The sequence below is a fragment of the Tyto alba genome, unplaced genomic scaffold, assembly GCF_018691265.1.
Source record: "Tyto alba isolate M040663 unplaced genomic scaffold, T.alba_DEE_v4.0 Super-Scaffold_8, whole genome shotgun sequence".
Lineage (NCBI taxonomy): Eukaryota > Metazoa > Chordata > Aves > Strigiformes > Tytonidae > Tyto > Tyto alba.
The window spans coordinates 15333380-15353541 of NW_024881329.1; the positions used below are offsets into that span (position 1 = coordinate 15333380).

General features: G+C 36.7%; 1 protein-coding gene across 5 annotated transcripts in view; it reads right to left on the reverse strand.

Annotated features, from left to right (window-relative positions):
- The window catches only part of GAS2 (growth arrest specific 2), a 95774-nt gene continuing 75612 nt past the window's right edge, over window positions 1-20162 (reverse strand). For all 5 annotated transcript variants that reach the window (XM_042785365.1, XM_033006948.2, XM_033006947.2 and 2 more), the window contains one exon: window positions 1-1371. In XM_042785365.1, the coding sequence (XP_042641299.1) occupies window positions 1153-1371 (219 nt within the window). In that variant the 3' untranslated portion in view covers window positions 1-1152. The remainder of the gene's footprint in view (window positions 1372-20162) is intronic.

Here is a 20162-nt window from a genome sequence, read left to right on the forward strand (position 1 = left end):
TATGAGTAGTTTAAAAAGTTTTATTTCATTTGTAATGAAACAACTGAGTTCTGCTCAAATTTATACAGTCAGTGAAATAATCCTATAAAATGATTTTTCTAGGATGTTACAAGGCACATAAATTACCAAATATAAACATAGAAAAGTAGCCAAAATAATGAACTAAGCCCCCATATGCCTTTAGCTATTTTAGAGGTGTGTGAATGATTTACAAGAATGTGAATCACTCTACTGACAGGGTAATGAATATTTAACATTTGGCATGACCAACAAAATTAAAAATAAGGGGAAGGAAAAGCTCGGATTCAAGAACAGCGTAGTGTTTTGTGACTCAGGAGGGACTAGCATCTTCTGAAGCTCCTCCCTGGGTCAAAGTGGGGGCATCTTTTGTCGCTTCCCTTCGTGGGTTGCAGTCCATCACCCCTCTAGTACAGCTCTATTGTCTGACAGAGGAAGGGGCAACCTCTCAACTTCCCCATGCTTCTATACTGGGCAACTTTGTGAAAAACAGGAAGGATCTACGTACAGATCTAGCACTGAGCATTGTCTTTAGCTTTGAAGAGTAGAAGGTGTGGGGGTTTTTTCTTGGGCTTCGTTTTTTTAAAAAGGAATCGCTTTGGGAAGTCATTTGGCATGCAATAAATCTTTATATTCTACTGGTTAAGAAAATCTTGCAACCCATAAAAATAGTCAATTTTTATTTCACTTCAAGTGGCATTACCAAATAATTTCCACAAATATTCGTTTTCCACCTGCATATATATTTTTCAACTAGCCTAACAGTCAAGGATTCAATGTAATAAGATTTTCATACAAATAAATTGTATTGTGTATTTTCTTCCATTAACAGGATCCACTCCTTTATGTAACTCTAAGTATACATTCACATATTAAAGAGTAATAATTTGGCTAAAAATATATGTCTATTTCTTATCTGATTGTAGTAATTAGCCTATCAAGGGTAATTTGCTATAAAAGATACAGTACTAGAAATAAATAGTTCTACAATTCAGAGATCTTCAAAATGGGTTGCCATTTCCAGTCTGTCTGAAATTTTCCAAAGTCCTTTTAAAGCAGAAACTAAATTTACTACACTTGAGAAAATAATTTGGACCTACGTACATAGAGTCCCAATCACATGAGAAGCTTATTTCACTTAATCTCCTTCTTGGTTTTGTAATGGGCAGAAACCACCAGATAATTGTCTGGATTCATGTCCCTGAGGGTTGGAGACTTGCTCTGGATTGGAGAAGTTTTCCCATCCACTCGGGAGATCTGCAACATTCGGCATGGGTCATGCTTCAGTAAGTAACCTGCAAAAGTCTCCCATCCTCCTCCAACACGAACCATCACATGTTTGTTGTGCAGCATCTGAAATTACACATACAAGAAAAAAAATACAGAAACTTGAAAGTGAACCATTCACTGACAAATTGCATTTTTTTTTTACTGGAAAAAGCTGTGCTTACTTTAATTAAAAGTCACAGACATATGTTAGTAGTCTGATTTATAATAAAAGGAAAGGAAAAGAAATAGCAGAATGGTTTCTAATTGAATTTAATAAGTAAATTTAAAAAACTGTAGGAAAATTAGATAGTATTTAAAACTAAAGATTTTCATATCTTATGTAAACAATGCTACATGATCTTCTAGTCCTGTTGTACTGAGTGACCCTGTTATTCATGCATTTAGTATAAACAAGTTAGGGAACACGAATGCTTTTCAGATGAATTTTTTGAAAATGTGTTAGTAGAGACATCATTTTACAGGTCTTGAAATTGGCTTTTTTGTATAGGATAGGGAACTATAGAAAAGGAATAGTAAAGGATAACCAAATAAAACAATTGTCTTCATCTCCTAAAATACCAAAATAATTATTTAAGAAAATGAAGTACCATTTAGTTTAACAATTTAGTATTGGTGACATATATTTTAACTAAAATAGCCAAATGCTGTAATTACATTAGTTTAATGAGGGACATCAGAAATAATATATCTGGAACTGTTTGGAGAAACCTGAATTTATGCTGAGTTGTGAAAGAAAATACAAGAAAAGTCACCAGGCTCTTACTAGTGGGACAGATCAGTACTGCTTACACTTGCTGTTTTTATTCCAGAAACCCTGGGGTTTGACCTACAAAGCAATTCCAGGTTGAGAGGGGTATCTAACTGCCAGATTGAGTACCGATCTCTAATGTATATCCTCAAGATCCACACTCATTTTCTGCCTAAACTCAAATAAAATTTTTCACCAAGTACCAATGTAACTTCTCCCATGTCTGCACCTGTGAGTTCAGTTGGTAAATTCACTGCCATTTCTCTCCTCCTGTGTTCCATGCAGAACAATCAAATATCAGTGAGGTATCATAAAGCAGCATATTCTAGAGAAGCCACATTGTAAATCATGCATTGAAAAATGCTTTGATTAGTACATCTCATGAAATGCAAAACATCACTTAGCCATAGTGCCAGAAATTAAAAATTGGCCCTGTAAAAGCCATGCTAGAAGATGTTTAATGTAGTCTGGGTAATGACATTTGGATTTATGGCTGTGATGCATATATGAGCTCTTCTACATGTCCAAAACTCCCTCAAGGGCTGACAGTTATTTGCAGTTGAGATTTACGTGGCACATAAACCTTTTGTAACACAGCGCAATTCAGATTAGTACACATAGCACAGTCAACAAAACAAGAAAAGCTCTCAGTCAAACAAAATCACAGATAATAAAAGGCAAAAATGTAACTCTTAAAACTCAAGCCAACAAACACCCCACCTCAGGTTAAAAATAGGTTGTTTGACTTCTGTTACATGAGGAGACAGATTCACCTGGGGTGAAGAAAGCATGGAAAGCTGTACAACTTTCTAAAGTTTGAAAATCAGGGTAAATTTATAAGGAATCAAACTCTTCATTTGAATGACCAGCTCCAGATGAAATCTTGTCTGAAAGTTTTCATTTAAAGCATTTTAATACAAGGAAATTCTTGTTTCTGCATTTTGGTCTTTATGTGAAACACAGTGGGAAGTCAATTCAGCTTTACAGATACTGAAAAATAAAGTTACTTCTGACCCATCCCAGTAAGAGCACACTCATATGCTCTTAGTTGAAGTAACATCTCTCAGCTACTGAGACTGTCTGTGCTGTTGCTCTGGGTTGTAGGAGCGTTAGCCTCCTCAGTAGCTATACACAGGTGAGGTTTTTCTCTAGGTTTACATGGTTATGAAAGGAGACTCAGACTCACATCTTCACCACACTTTTTCATCTCAAGCTTTGTATTTTAGTTTCAACACTTTATTTTGAACTGACAATGGTATGATCAGCCTTCAGTGGTATGAGATTTCAATCATGTTTTGGTCTGGACAATGTATCACAAAAGCAGCAAATGGTGTATAAATCAAGTTAGAAAATTGCAGTTCAAATATTTACACAGCCTTGAGACAACAGAGTCTACAGAATTTTAGTTAGCAACTTTCTCCTCTTTGAATGGCTAAAAAAGCATTCAAGAAATGCGCCCAAAACCCTTCACATTAAAACATTTTAAGCCCAGCTGCAGTCTGTTACAACATGTGATGCTCCTGTGGGAAGGAGTTAACTGTGGCTGAATTTCAGCTTCCACACATTGTCACAGGGGGGTTCACATTCCAAGAGCAGTTAGTATCTGGACTTTTGATTAAGAGTTAGGAATGGAAAGTTCTTGAAAAGTATATTTGGTTCAGTTTCCCTTAGGGACTACTGTGCAGACAAATAAAACCTACTGCTGGTATGTTATTTCCTGATGCTCAGGTTAAATGTACATCCCTCTTTTAAATGTACTTTTCCCTCTTTTTTCTTTCTCTTTATATCATTATACTATTATAAAATTCACTGAATGCTTGCTTTCTATAGAGACTGGGTTTTCCTACATCCTAAATATAGTCATTGTTCATGCTGTGCTGTTCCACAAAAGCACCATTTTACTCCTACGGCCATAATTTGATGTTAGTAACACCAGCACAAATCCAGGATAACTCTGCTAGCTTCAGAATTGCTCCAGTTTCATAGAAGTACAAAGGATTTCTCACCAAGAAAGGAAAAGAAACAACAACAACAAAACCCAAACCAAACTTGTTCTACTTTCTAACTGAAAAAGCTGTTTCCTCCCCAACATACTTCAGCTGAAGAAGAAACCTTTGAGATTTAATGATCCACCCCGATCAGATTTTCCATTGAATAAGAACTCTGAGAAAATAAAAGTTGGATTCTACAATAATAAAGTTTATTAGTCAGTTATTCATGTAAATAAATTAATGACATACATGTATTTTCACACTGCTATCCAGCCAATTGAAACTAATAAAACTCTTTCTGTAAAATAAAACCCAACATATGTTTACGATTGCTATAAATCTTCATTATTTCAGTTGTGTCTGAAGCAATGCTGTCACTAAAGCTGTCCTCTCTAGAATCTGTGTTTAAGTTGAATTTGTGGTGAAGCAAACATATGAGAAACCAGATGACCAGACAACAGCATGGCAGAAGAAGAAATTATAGATTGTTTGGGTATGCATTAAGACCGTATCAAGAGATAACATGAAAAATAGTCAATAAAAGCTAGGTGAACTAAGATGTCACTGCATAAGACTTTGGCATCAGAGTGAAATATAACCTAAACAGTTCTGGTTTTCATGTAGGTTTAGAGAGCTCTATGGCTTATTAAAGAGATATTATGCTGTATGTAAAGATATTAAGCTTGTGTAAATAAGAATAGTTTTACTGACTTGAAATCTATTCTGTTTCACAGGAACTGAAAATCTGTCCCAATATTGTTACTCTTCAGATTATAAAAATATTTCAGAGAGAGGAGGGGAAATGGGAGGAGGAATTACACACTCAATCTGATCCAAGTACTGCAAAAGCCAATGGAAAGAATCCTACTGACTCGACAGGAACTTGGGCTGGGCTCTGGAAGCCAAATGCAGCAACATAGAGCAAATCATAGCTTGGAGTTAGTTGGTGTGATTTTAGGCCAACCTCAGAGAAAGCATAGACTACATACTGGGAGAATATTGACTATAAAATCCAAAGGTGTTTGACAAAATAACACAATGCATCACACCAGTGGCTGTGCAAAGCAAATTTTACACTCCAAAAGTGAAATGTTAATGAGATTGGGAAAGAGAAGAACTGAATAAATGTCAGTTAATTTTTACTGAATACGAGCCACTTAAACTCATTGTCATTAGTAAATAAAACCCTTGTTTCTCATATCTTAGCTTTTTAGGGGACCTTTTTGAGAGGTATTCAGACCTATGTCATGAAATGAGCTTCTAGATCCATATATTTTCATTTTGACTCCAGAGACATCGCAGGCCAACACCAAGGAAATGGCAGTGGTGTTAAGACTTATCCACATTACTGTGTCAGTGGAAGCTGGAAGGCCTTGCTGCCATCACTGCAGGTGTCGAGGCCCGAGGTGAGCCGACATGGCACCTCTACTTGGTGATTTTGCTGCAACCCCAGCTGATGCTTTTAGCAAATATTTTGCTCCAGCTCATCAAATTATTTCACAGGGCATAGCTCATGTGAACATTTTTATGGAGCAGGACATCTCTTCCATAGAAGTTACTATGGTCTCTCTCAGCATCTTCCTAGTTGTGGCCTGAAGGACTGATGTTAGGAGAGAACTTTCAGCCTGTGGCTGTGTGTGTGGCTGACAGAAGGTGAAGTCTGGGAATCTGGTGCATGTATCTATATGGAAAAGGAAGAACTATTATTTGGAGACTCTAAACACTTCAGAGAACAAGGCTTGTGTCATCAAGCATCAAAATTTTATTCCCTCTCGTGGCAAAAAAATTTAATGGTAAAGCTCTCAAGCCAGAAAAATTGCTCCTCAAAATCCCCAGCAATTCCAATGCTTAGTAGTTACCTAGGTCCTCTTGAAGGTGGCCACTGAAAATTCTTATATCTATCATTTAATGTGGAGCCAGGTCTAGCCTGGTAAGGCCCTGAGAAAGTCTGCCAACGTGCAGAGATGCCTGTCTGGCTGTGTGCCTTCACAGAAGCTCTGACTATATTAGTTCAACATCTCTGACAGTCACCAAAATATACAAAAGTTCATGTTAACACGTAACGCTAATAGTCCATTCAAACAAGTGTTGACTGGGGACTGGTCAAGGAGATGACACTGAGGAGAGCCCAATAGGCCTTGACCATTGGTCTGATAAAGGTCTGACAATTGGTCGGAAAATGGGTTTGACAAAAAAAGAAATTGAGGGAAACTACGCAGCTGTGCAACACATTCTGAGTGGCTGGCCTCTGATGGGGCAAGCCAGCAGCAGACTGGAGTTACGGTGCCGAGACCTGACATGAGGAAGTACAAGGGCCTTGGGCAAAAGAAAAAGAGCTGCAGTGCTGCCCTGTGGGTCATGGGTTAGCAGTACTTAATAGTGATGTTTAGGAACCTCATACTTCCATAATCATTAATGTTATCATAGTGACAGTTTACTCATTTCCAGTAAATGGCTGTGCAGTAAATGCAGTAGTAGGTGGTAGTATGCATTTACACCAAGTCTTCTAAAAACATTCAAATGGGGAAGTGAATTTTCAGAAACTTGTAGGTAACTGTTGCTACATGGAGTTTTTCTACTTCCCTGAGTGTAATAGTCTACTGATTAACTGCTGCAAGCCACAATTACAGACATTAAAAATACCTTGTTAGCAGAGATTATGCAACTTCATCTCTAGAGTTCATTGTAAAATTCATAGAAAAATCCTGGAGTACCATCAGATTTAAACATCAATCAGGTTAGACTTAGGTACTTTTCTATTTTAAAAGGTTTACAGCCACTGTAGCATATATTTTACAAAAGGTATTACTGTTGCTATATACGTAGCGTTCACCCTTATGGACACATGGGATCATAGGAGCAATTCCCAAGAGGATATGGAAGAAAACCAGCTTCCAGATGGAAAGCTAGAAAGCTTCTCTCCAACTATTGTTTTTCTTGGCTTTAATTCTGCTTTTGTCACTGAATTTTTGTGTGTTGTCTGTCTTAGAGAAAAGTTTGAGTCTAATAAAACATAAAGCTTATTTTAGACTTTTAAGATCTCACTTTTGTGCCCAAGTGCACATGTAAGGAATTCAAATTAAACCTCAACTCTGCAAATCTGAAAAAGTGCAAATTATGTAGCTGATTTCAGATATTAATTATTTATCCACACTGAAGTAATCTACATGCAGTGTATTAATGTGTATTTTGGCAGGCAACAATATATTAGGCCCTTCCAACTTGAATTATCCTATGATCCAATTGTATTAATAAGAATAAAAATCTTTCCCCACCTGGAAAACAGGAAAAACACACTCCTCATTTTTCTTTGTCATTCCTCATTAAGTCACATATTGCCTAGCCCCTCTCTTGATATACAAAACTGTTTTGGATTATGTCTACTAGTTGTAAAAGTTCCAAATGATGCAACTTGTATCACTCCAGTCATTACACATGGATTTGTTTAGGAACCTCCTCCAAGTTTCTGTGTTGTCATTCTAAAACCCCAATAAAGGAGCCTGCACTTCCCCTCTCTGCAGACATCATGATAATGTCATGGAAAATAGGCAGTTCACTGGATTAACGTCTTCCTCTGATTTTCAGGGATTTGTATGTAGTAAATCACACTAAATGAATATCACTTAGCTGGAAAAAACATTATAAAAAAAGCTCAGCTTGAAAAAAAGATGTCAAGAGTGCATGTTAATTGCTTGTCACGATATTTCTGGCTGTGATAGAGTTGGATTTTATAAGTAACACACTTCCTGAATTATAAAGAATTATATTTTAACATTATATCTCGGGCTGTATCAAACACATCAACAGGTAACAATCTCTTACACTCTGTTGTATAAACAAAGAAGGGAATGGAATGATACTTTATAAATGATTTATAAGCTTCATTGGTTTGAGTCTAAATTCCTGAAATAAATCAAATGCAAACATTCTGGATTTTACAGTAAATATTAATGGTGGAAAATAAACCAGAATGGAGGCATTAATCAGGATCCCTAAATCCTGAGTTTTGGGCAGAATAACCTTTACTGCTTTGTGTCAAGCAATATTTCCCACTGAACAAGGAGCTCAGTTTTCACGTAGAACCTAGTAAAGTTCCCAACTGCTTCAGCAACACCACCACATTTATATTCTCCATGTCTATTGACTGTCATACAGGGTAGGGGGAACTGAAAGAACTATTGACTTAAATAGGTGATACCAAAGATGGTATCACTGTAGTTCCAGCTGAAATGATTTTCAGTGACTGCTTATACACTGAAGCCTGATAGATTTTCCAGGTGAGGCAGCCGTAGAGGCTCACACTAACAGAGCCTTCAAAGCATATACAGACCAGGCCTTACACTAAATATAGATCAGAAGCCTTCTATAAATCATTGAGTCATTGTTTCAAAGTGTGTTTCAGATCAAAAGAACAAGCAGATTTTGTGTATGCAAATACAAAAGGCAGCTAAAATAATCATTTGCACATGTAAATACCCAAAAGCCAATTTAAACCTGACAAGTATCAAACAGAAAATGGCAGGTATAAACGTCCAATTTTATCTTTTTCTACATTTGGCTATCGTTTCACTCATTCAAACAAAATTCATCGAAGAGCACTACAGACTTATCTCTCCGCAGACAGGACTTTCATTTAGGAGGTCAGCCATGGTAAAGACAGAGGTTTTAAGCTTATCCTGATCTCTTCCGAAGTTAAAATCCACTAAGTAAAACTTTCTGCAAAACTGAGCTGAGTACTAATTTTCATAAATCCTCCTAGGCAAGAACTGATAGTATAATTAGAGTACTAAACATAAAAGAAGGAATGTTAGTGGTGCAGCATATTATATATAGTAACTATTATATATAGTGATGTCTTCCAGAAAAATACTATCTTTCACTATCTATATGGCAAGATCTCTGTCGGGTGCCCAAATGCATCATCACACAACAACTAAGGACTTAAGGTATGATGACGTATTTTGGTATCATTTTCCATATTCAACTCCAAACCGCTTCAGATACACACATCAGACTCACATTGATAGTGAGGGGTTTTTTTCAGCAATAGGAATGAGATATTAGTATTAATTAATAATGTCCTCTATCACAGGGACTGTTATACCTTCAAAGAAGAGTTGATCTTTAAAAGAAAAAAAGCCACCTATCTTCAGATGAGTCAAGACATAATGAGAGACTCATAAGGTTTAGTGAGCAACCAAGACACCTTTAACAGTCACTATTGTATGAAAGGAAAAACGTTTGATTTTGAATTATACCTGTGTTTTCATTAAATTGCTTTTCCTACCCAGACTTTTGTCAGTTTTCTATTACATAATTGAGCCTCTAAAATTATGTAGAAATTCTTCAGAATTTGTAAAGCGATAGCAGTGTATAGAACTATTATACAATATATTATTATGTACTTATTATACAATATAATAAATATTATCATATTAGAATATAATTAATATTATAATTACAAATTGATATTATTATACAATATAATGTTGTGTAATAATTATCATTATTATTGTAGCATACTATTAATATAAATAGGTATTACCTATTGTTTCACACTTAAATCTGTTAACAGATTTTGCAATAAAGTAGAAATGGAAATGTTTAAATATATAAATAAGATGAAGAACCACTCTCCAAATTTTGGAAACCTACTCAATAACAGATACACTTTGTCTCCTACTCCTTCTCCAAAATTAGTAGGACTTTGTACGTGTTTCCACTTCTCATTGAAAGAAAAACCAAAACTAGTCCCAATAAGAACAGAAGTTTAACATCAATGAGATTGATGTTCCTCTCTGATTGAGGGAATTTTATTTTTTTTCTTTTAAGAAAGGATTAACTGGGAGTTAATAAACTGAAACTTGGCACACAGTGTAGTGAATTTGGGTAGACAGTATATGGAGATTTTCTTACTCCTACTTTGCTTATTCAAATCTGACCTGAAACATATAATTCTTTGTGTGTTTTGTAAAATGGCTGGTGGTCTCAAAGCTGAGAGCCATTGCCCAATTGTAAATTATGTCTACTTGTTGATCATTTTAGCAAAAAAATCATAGATTTGGCTAGCCTGAGCCATGATTTAGACTCTTATTTCTCAAAATGATGCTGCCAGTTTAGGTCTTTGCCAGTCTGCCTGAGGAAGTTTTGGAAGCCAAAGTCATATCTAATTTTTGTTCTTAAATACTATGTAGTAAAGGTGGCCATTACAAGTATGAAATTATTTAAGTGTATTATTTATGGATCCTCCCTTGCTCACAGGTTTTCTGTGATAATAGAAGTTGACTTCTTCACATTGTTTCACATCAACACGAAAATGCCAATATTTAAGTGTCAAAGGGTGAAGTGTTGGAAACATGATGAAGCATTACTTTGCCACAAAACCAGAAGGCTCACTAACACTGCTTATAGCATAATGCTTGCAACCTTCAAAATACTTAAACACTGATATTAAAATGATCCACGTGATGTACATAAGTTAACTCCTGGTCTTCTACCAGATGAACAAACATATGCACCAAAAGCTCTCAGAGGAAACATAATGAAATCTAATAAAACTGAATGAGACCAGTTAGACAACTTTTTCATTAAGTGACTGATCCAGTTCCTACCGAAGTCAATGGGGATTTATCCAATTCTTCAAAATGTTTTTTGGGTCATGTTTTTCTGAAATCTGAACCTGACCCTTTTGCTAAAATAAGTATGTTGGGGGCTTTTTTCTTGTCTGAAAAAGCCCCAAGGATAAAGACTTTAAAAGTGTACCCACCATGTCCTTTGTTAATTAAATCCATTCCTTACAAAATAGCCCTCTCATTCTCTACATGTCACAGATATTTCTATGAAAAGACGTATAACAACATCAACATTTTTACTTCACTAAATCACACTGTGGAGAGCTCTATTCTACAATATGAAGTGATTTGCTTTCACTTAACTCACCCTTACTTGATCAGTCAGACATTTTGCTTGCACATTGATTTCTCCTTTTTCTAGACTGACAATACTGTCCATTCATCAACTGTCCATTCTGCAACTGCTTCTACTTGCAAAAACACTCCTTTCTGTGAAAAATTTAAGCAAAAGGAGGGCAAATAAAGCTGACCTGAAGTGAGAACACCTTTGCCTCCTGGGACTCCATTTCTTTTCAAATCTTCTTTATTCCATTTGCACAATCCTGCTAGAAGAACTTTGGACCTCATCTGAGATTTCCACCTCAAAACATTTCAATTTATTTTTCCAATACTTATCCAAGTTGTTAAACTACCTTATCAGTCAAAACTCTTTTTTTATAATGCTTATGAAACTGTTATAAAATATCACATTTTCAGCACAAGGCTGATGATGCAACTGGGAAATGAAGACATCTGTATCCTGCTGAAGACAGAGAGGCACAAAAATAAGTGTCTAGTGATTTGACTGAAAACAAACTGCTGTAGCTCAAAAACAAAGGCTTCATATATTAACATGCTTTTTCAGTATGACCTCTGTTACCTGGTCACCTGCTGAAGAAAGCTGAAATGCTCTAACACTGCTTAAGTGACATATAATGCATACATGATTGTAAATTCACGCTAATAGGAAGGCAAGCGGAACTTGTATAAATCTTTAAAAATCTGGGGACAGTGTGAACAAGTATATCAAGTCTCTGCCTTTCACCCTTACACAGAGATAAATCCTGCTCCTCTGCTATTGTTTATGCCAGAGGTAAATCCTTCTCATCAAGCATTACACCAATATGAAATGAAAACACAAATTAATTTACATTTAGTCACAGCTCAACAAACTAGCATTTAATTGGGTTAGAAACCCAATATGAAGAGGAATTCATAAATTGTTCCTAGAGCTTTCCCCTAGTTCAGGGACCTATGTGGAAAAGTTGAGATGGCTTCATAGTTACATCCTGATTTATAACAAACTGCTGCTTAAAGTGGGCGGTTTATAAATGTATGAAAGAAGCCAGGAAGCATATATTGGAGCACAACAACACAGGGCATCTAAGAAAACAGAATGAATAGGATGCTAGATGACTAAAGCCTCGTGCAATCCAAGGGAAATAATGGAGGATAACCAGGACCATGACCTTCACTTAAAGCAGTCAGAGAACAGGCAAATGACATGTTTACACTTGTACAAGGCATGATGTGCGAGAAGATTTTTCCATTCGATATTTCAGCAGAAGGTCATACTAGAACAGCACACAGCCTCCCAAAAGGGGCAACAGCAATTGCTGAAAACAATTCTACTGTAAATCTCATGTAACACCATACATGGGTAACAAGGATGATCAGCAGTTGTGGATTTATGAGAAGTACAGTAACAACAGGGTGGGAGAGCAGAAAAGAGGGTGTCCCAGGATGTGGGGATGAGTGAGATGATAGCAGACGGATCACCCAGAAACACCCACTGAAACACTGAAGACAGCAGTACTTAAGAGCCAGGGAAAAGAGAGTTTCTTTTTGACAAGCATCTAACAGTAAGCAAGAATCAATCACCACACTGAAACCATGAATTGATGCAAGACATGGAATACTAAAGGGTGGAGAGGAAGATCTCAGAGCAACTAACAGTTATTACTGAAACTATTGAAAGACAATTTAAAGACTCAAAGGACAAACTGAAAGTGTGACTGACACCACTGTCCCATAAATTATGGCATCTAGCATAGAGATTATTCTTAGCTGACGCCCAGTCATCTAAAGAGATGCTAGAGATTAAAACTATGGCACAATGATCATGAGAATTGTACACAGTACCCAGCATAGGAACCTGAAGCACAAAGACATGTATGGGAGGTGGTATCAGGGGAACTGAGAATTTTATAGGAATGGGGTAGGAAAGAAGACAGGTCTACTTTCACAGTGAAGTGAATGGAAAGATCTCATTAAGCCTAAGGCATTGAGGAACAATTAGTTGATTTGTGTAGAGGTCCCAGCTTGAGGAGTAGCATTTCCACACTCATTCTACCATTAAAGATACTTAGAACCCATGAAGTAGCATCACACCCTCTGCAAAAGAAATAATCAAGTGAGGAAACTGGAATTTTTCCCCTTTTACATTGCAAAAATGCAACCTCCTCCCTCTGTTCTTGGAAAGAGATTAAATGAATATGCTTGGTGTAATGGCATAAAACACTAATGCAAGTATGTTTAGGCACTGTTCATATACCTGAAGAATCCAGCAATTGGCTTAGAGGGTGAAACTGCAGACATGTAAATCTGGTGTGGCATAGACACCTTAAAGTCAACAGCCTATTGACCTCTGGAGATTAAGGAAAAGGCAAAGTTGCACAAAACATTTTTACAAAGGGAAACTACTGGGGAAGTTCAAATTAAAGTATTATCTGTTGCACAAATATTGCACCTAATTAAACTAGTCTTTATTTCTGTTTTCAGAATATAGCAGACTCATTGAAATAATTACTCAAAGTATTCCTGCCTAACTAAGTGAAATCAAGATACATCTGTGGATGTGTTTTGATACAAATAACATGAGAGTTTGGACATTTGGGATTCTCACTCTTGATTAAACTTTCCCTCAAACTATACTTTTAGTTTCTGTCTGACACAATTTTATAGAATTTGGGAATAGTACACATTTCGTGTCTAATTAACACTAGACCTTGGTTGCTGTTTGAAAAAAAGCATCCTGTGTAGGCAAGCACTTGTGTTCAAGAAATGACTCAAATGCAGAGAGAAGTAAACACACTTGTTTATTCATTAAGAGACAAGTGAATTTCTGACAAGTGGAGCCTTTTATTTCTTGGACAAAGAGGAAAAATGTCAAGGAAAATTAATTTGATGTGGGATTCATGTTCAGAATAGCATTAGTAGGTAAAGGAACCGTGCATTTCCAAGCACGTTGGGTGAGACCTTGCACCTGGTTGGCTGAGGGCAACGAAAAGGACACTTTCCTGTTGCTTCCCCTCCACATATTTATGTGGGGGCCAGCCACAAAGCAGAATTATTCCCTCTCATCTGAAATGTGGGCTATTTAACAGAAATCTAGTTGCTTCTAGCTACAGCACTGACTCAAGAAATATTTTATGCAACGCTCAGCAGAAGAGAGAATATGGCAAACATTAAATACAGAGAAAGAAATCAGGCAGAGTTTATGAGGTTAAGTGAAAGAGAAAGCATAAACTGGCAAATGCTGTCTCTTCTGGATGGAGAAATGGAAAACCAGATGTACTAAGATCAAATAAGGGGGGGGAAGGAAGACTATCTTTCAGAAAAAAAACATTTGAAAAACATAAGCACGAGGCTGCCAAAATAAATGTATGAGTGATTGCTTAAAAAGAAGAAATAGGCTTTATTATTACCTTTGCATTAAAAAAAAAAAAAAAAAAAAGAAAAAAAATTTCTTAATTATAGATAGGTAATGTTTCTATTAGCATTTTGAGCTTTGGAAAGTCTCCCTTAAAAACAAACAGTTAAGGGGACAATTCTGTCTCACTCTCTAAAGTTAAGTAAGTTTTTACCCATCAAGGAATGCCACTGAAATCATGTACTGGAGCAGTAAGATACTACTCAGGATGAGTTAGAGAGGCAGAATCTAATGAGGAATAAAACTATGAGTTCCACTTATAAACAGTGTGCAAATTTAAAACAGAAACCTCTCTAAGAACAAAAGGAATTAATTCCACCCAGACTATCAAGATTCTCTCAATTTACATTCCTTTAAGGATATCATATCATTTACAGAGTGTATTCGTGCACAGAGTGATCATCCATTTAGATGTTGCCACTGAAATCAGCGAATCTAGGATTTCACCATGCAAATGTGTGTGGGTTGCATGGGAACACGCTCGTGTTATAGCATTGCAGAAGTACATGAAAATGTTCTTTTGAACCCTGAAGTGCCATCTGTTTTCTAGCTATTTTCTCAGGAGTCATTCTGCCTCTCCTAATTTGCTAAATAACATCCTCAAAACAGTCAAATAAAATATAACATTTCCCACAACCAAATAAAAATCCCTACCTTCATGTACAGAATTCTTCTCACTGCTTGCCTATGGAAGCGATGTGCATGTGATAAGTGACACAGACATGATCTAAGTCTAGCACAGATTGAGTTGACTTATCACATGCATCTGACTGCAATAATCTGTGTGTTTTCATAACTCTGCCTGGATTTTTTTCTTTTTAACATTCCAAATTGCTTCAAACAGCTATCTCCAAATATATGCAAGATTAATGCACGAGCTGGATTTAAAATGTTTAATGTGCTTTCTTCGTTGTGCATCCATATCCTTAGGGATGTCAGTACAGCAGACCTGGCAATAACTTCTGTTCAGTTGTGATCTTTGTAATATTTGTCACAAAAGTGACTGTAAGCCGTTTTCCCCAAACCACTATTTTCCTCAGTGGACAAGATAGGCTCTGACCTTTACAGACCTGTTAGTGAACCTAACAGGGCGCTGTCAGAACCAGTGTTGCAGCAGGAGATTACCCTAAGTACAGAAAAGCAACCAAGTCAAATATGGTTTCTCACAAGTATAGAGGAAAAGGAAGGGAAATTTCATTATTAGATGTCATTCATTCTATTTAAAGCACATGACAATGAGGTGTGTGGTGGAGATTGGAAAAACTTTGAGCAGAAAAACATGTGAGTAAAGTAACTGAAAATATTTTTTCAAAGATGATATTTTCAGTATCTGTAATTATATTTTTCCTATCACACAGAGATTCTGATATAAAGCATTTATGAACACACATTGCTTAGAGCTGGAAGGTGAAATCCCTTACCTTACCTCAAACAATGAGAGTTAGAACTGCATTTCACAGAGATGTTGATTCACTAGCATCTCTTCTAAACCATCAGCATCTAAAGCCAGACCATCACTCTTGTCCCCTCATTCCTTTCCTGCTTGCATGTCTGGATTTTCTTCCAGTTGAAACCACGGTGTGTTGAAAAATAATATGCCCATCTTTTGTCTCTTATTGAAATAAAGATGCTTCCAGCTCCCTTAGTGGTAAAAATCATGTCACATGAATTTTAAAATTATGTTTAAGGTATTTTGATTTACCCAACATTCAAAATTAATTCCAACTGAGATAGGTATGTCATCATCCTCAAGTTAGCCATCAGCACTTCAGTTTAATGTGTTAAGTCCAAAGTCATAATACTTTGGAAGAAAAAACCCAAACCACAAACCCCAACATTAAAACATAACCCCAACAATTGGTGCTTTTAAACATTTTTCCAAGCAGGTCAGTGAAACAGGGTGGTTTAAAAACTGGATGCGTGACTGGTCATTATTCCAGGTTATATGACCAACCTTCTCCATGACCTTGAGAAATTAATTTTATGAACACACTCTTATTTTCTTTCACTACCCTTCCATTTACTTTGTCTAATCTGATAATCTGAAAACCTAAACAGAATCAGCTTTTAGTACAAGTTTTTACAATGTCTAAAATGAGAGACCTGATCTTGTTTAGATCCTGCAGACTTCACTGAAGAAAAAAAACAGAACATAGAATGTTAATGAAGTTGTAAAACAGAACTACACCATTTTCTTATACTGCAAACCAAAGGCTTGCAAAAATATCACCACTCTGTCCTAACCTGTAAACAAACAGACATATAATTTTTTCAGGATTCCCAAATTTCAGGACTTTTTACAGTTGGATCTGGTTCTAGCCATTTTATTTTCATCCCTTTTTTAGTGAAACAGCTACTTATCATAGCTATGCATCCCCTGCTACAAACATAACATTACTTAAAATAGAAAATGCTGTCTGGAGTAGCTAAAAGGCACGCACAAGATAAAGTATTTTTTAGGATAGTGAATATCTTACTGAGTCATGGGATTAAAAACCTAGTCAGCAATGGGAAGGTAAGATAGCATCAGCTATCACTTACGCAAACCAAAAATGATGACAACGTATGGGATCACACTCATCTGTTCATCAATGAGTCTCTCAAGGGCATCACTCCTATGCGTTTCTGAGAAATAAATAAAAAATGGCATGCCTACAGTCATCACAATAGAATTCAATTGCTTAGCATGGCCCACGCAAAACAAAAACAAACCACAAAAAACAACCAGAACCAAACCCACTAAACACATCAGGATTGCAATTACAAAAAAAATCGCAAGGAGGCAGACAAACACCACAATCAATTAAATGCATGAGAAAAAGGAACAAATAAGGATGTTCAGGACAAGCGAAGACCTAACGAAGGATAGCTAGAATGTTCTCACTTGCTTGTGTCGTGAAAACTAATGGAAACTATAAATTTCCAGATACTTTAACATATTACAAGGAACTGAATGCCATGTATTTTATGTTTTCAGATTTATCTTTGTGAAGAACTAAAAAATATTTGACACTGTAGAAATCTCCTGCACTGATCAGTATAACCAGTACCTTGACTTGAGACAATTTGCTGCAGTCTATATGCCTATTTGGTATGAGTACTTTCATCACTTGGTTTGACACTATCAAGTAAGCAAAAGGAAAAACAATAGCCTGAGGTGTTTTATGGACTGGAGGAAGGAGGCCTGCAGGGTGGCAACATGCTGTATGTCTTAGCTGTATGATACAGATCTCAAAGACTGTATGCTCCAGTGATCAGACAGACCATCTCTGACCACTGGAAACGGGAAAATCTGGTCTCTAGGTTTAAGCCAGAACACAGACCCATTGTTTCGAGCACAGATACCTGAAAGGGTAGGCATGTCCCTATTTTCAATTTCCATTCGGGCTTACCTTTTGTTTCAAGAGATTTTTTGAAAAAGATTATTTCTCTCTTCCTGTACCCACATATTTAATTTCCACAAGATGAATTATGTCACAAGTAAGAATCATCACAGAACAACTGTTATACTGAACTTGAAGCTGATGGCAACAGCTCCTGCTGTGTCTCTGGGCTTAGGCATCCGCCATGAAGAGCTTGCTGCTGTATCAAGGGAAGGTCTCATATCCACAAAGTCCACTGCTGCATCTAACAGCATCTCTTCATTGCCTTCAGTCTGTGCTATATTGAGATAACATAACTTCCAATGTAAATTTGAAAGGCAATTTCTTTACATCTTTTTCCAGGAAAACAACAATAACCATCATAAAAAACCTTACAGAGCACCCTGCAGTGAGGGCCCAAGAAAAGAATGCAGTAAGATTTGTAATTTTCTGGACATCCTCAGAATAATCTGCATACTTTCAGGTGTAGAAGTTGCCTAGAATATTTTTTGATGAAAAGTTCAATAATGCCTTTATTAGTCAGAGTTTTTACCTCTCAATGGCATTACTTCAAGGACTGGAAGAGTGCTGGGGTGTCTGATCCAACCCATGGGAGTAAATAATATACAATGACTATAATAGCATTTCACTTCCTCAAATTTATGAGATGTACGTTTAATTATAAGCTCCAAGACATACTTTTTGCATGACCTTCATCAAGTGAATATACTGTAATTCTATACTTCAAGTCTCTAGGCTGGGCATAACAAGACTTACTTTTTCCATTTCTTCTGTGTACTGGCTTGCCGGCTATTCAAAGATAGGATCTTTGTATATATGTGGATAAAACATCAACATTAGAAAGTGCAGCTTCCAATAAGTGATGTAAACCAGTCAGAGGGTAGCTATGGTTGAAATTAAAAGCAGCTTTTATGACTAACACATGCATTATCATGACTCCTAACTGAACACTTGCAGATGAAATTGATCTGTGATTATAATGATCAAGATGCTTACATGTGCCTAAAGATGCAGAAACCATAGGGCACAATTTCAGTGTGTACTAGGCCTCTATGACACTGTGACTGCAGATTAAAAAAAACAACCAACCAACCAAACACACACACACAAAAGACCACTACCAACACAATGCATTGCAATGATGATAGTTATGAAGTTTAATTAAAGTGAGAAATTTAAAAGTGGGGAAGCTCCAGCCAGGTGACTACACCAGCCTGGGGAGATCATGTGCCAAAACCCAGAAATTATTCAAGACGAGCTGTAATATGCTTACAATCCATTTATTCCTGTGCCAAAGAACTAATGTTCTTTTAAAAAGCTTTTAAAAGCAATACAATATACCAGCCAGACATAAAGCTATTTGTCCTTGGTTGCTTAGCGATCCTAGAATAGAGATGTAAAGAAATCCACCGGGCCTTTATTCTGACTAATTCAAAAGGTTACATGCTATTATCTAGTCTTATCATAAAATGTATTTAACAATATGGTCTGTTAGAAAGAGACTATTCCTTTATACTATTCTCTATGAAAATGACTCTTTAAAATGTAGCTACATTGAGGATATTTCTTACAAAATCTCTTCTAATAGCAACAGGAATTAGTAAACACTACTGAGGTACATCTATCATGTTTGAGGGTGGCTTACATTTCAATAATTTAATCAGCTATTTTTCCTTCATCTTTCCTCTACAGAATTTTTTTTTACTTCACTTTCCACAACCCACAAGCTTTAGGGAAATCTGCTCTCTGCATTATAGGTGAGAGAAAATTAAAACCTGCCAAAGAATGAAAGCACAAAGGAACAAGTATGGAAACGGAGAAGGGTGCAAGTCTTCTCTTTACAAGTGCCCCACGGTAATCCAGTACTCTAAAATGGCAAGGAGGAGAAAGCAGGGAACAGCTCTCGCCCCAGCCTCCTAGCTTTCTGGTATTCTGAGGCCACAATATACTTCAAATAGGTGCAATAGAATTTTAGTACCAGTCCAGTAGGGACTATTACTTAACATTTACCTTAAGGTAAGACTGCATGTGAGTACTTGTGGAGTAGTTGACATGCTGCTAACCCACACCCTGAAAGTAATTTGGTTAATTTGCCCTCAAAATCTAAGGAGCATAATCTAGCTCTACAGAGATGTAAATTAATTCCCAATATACTGAAACAAATATTCTAGTCTGACTCTCTTCCAAAAAGTTCTGGACCATGGAGTGAAGGCTTGGCCTCCAATTGCTTCCCCCCATGGTGTCGTGCACCAGAAGCTGTAATCCCACCTCCTCTCACCCCTGCTCTCGCTGGTAGGAATGCTTTCACCATGCCAGACTCCACCTCCTTCCTCTGATGAGTTGCAGGAGCACCATGTTGCATTAAGCACCTTACACACTCACTACTTATTGTCAACAGTAAGGAACTCT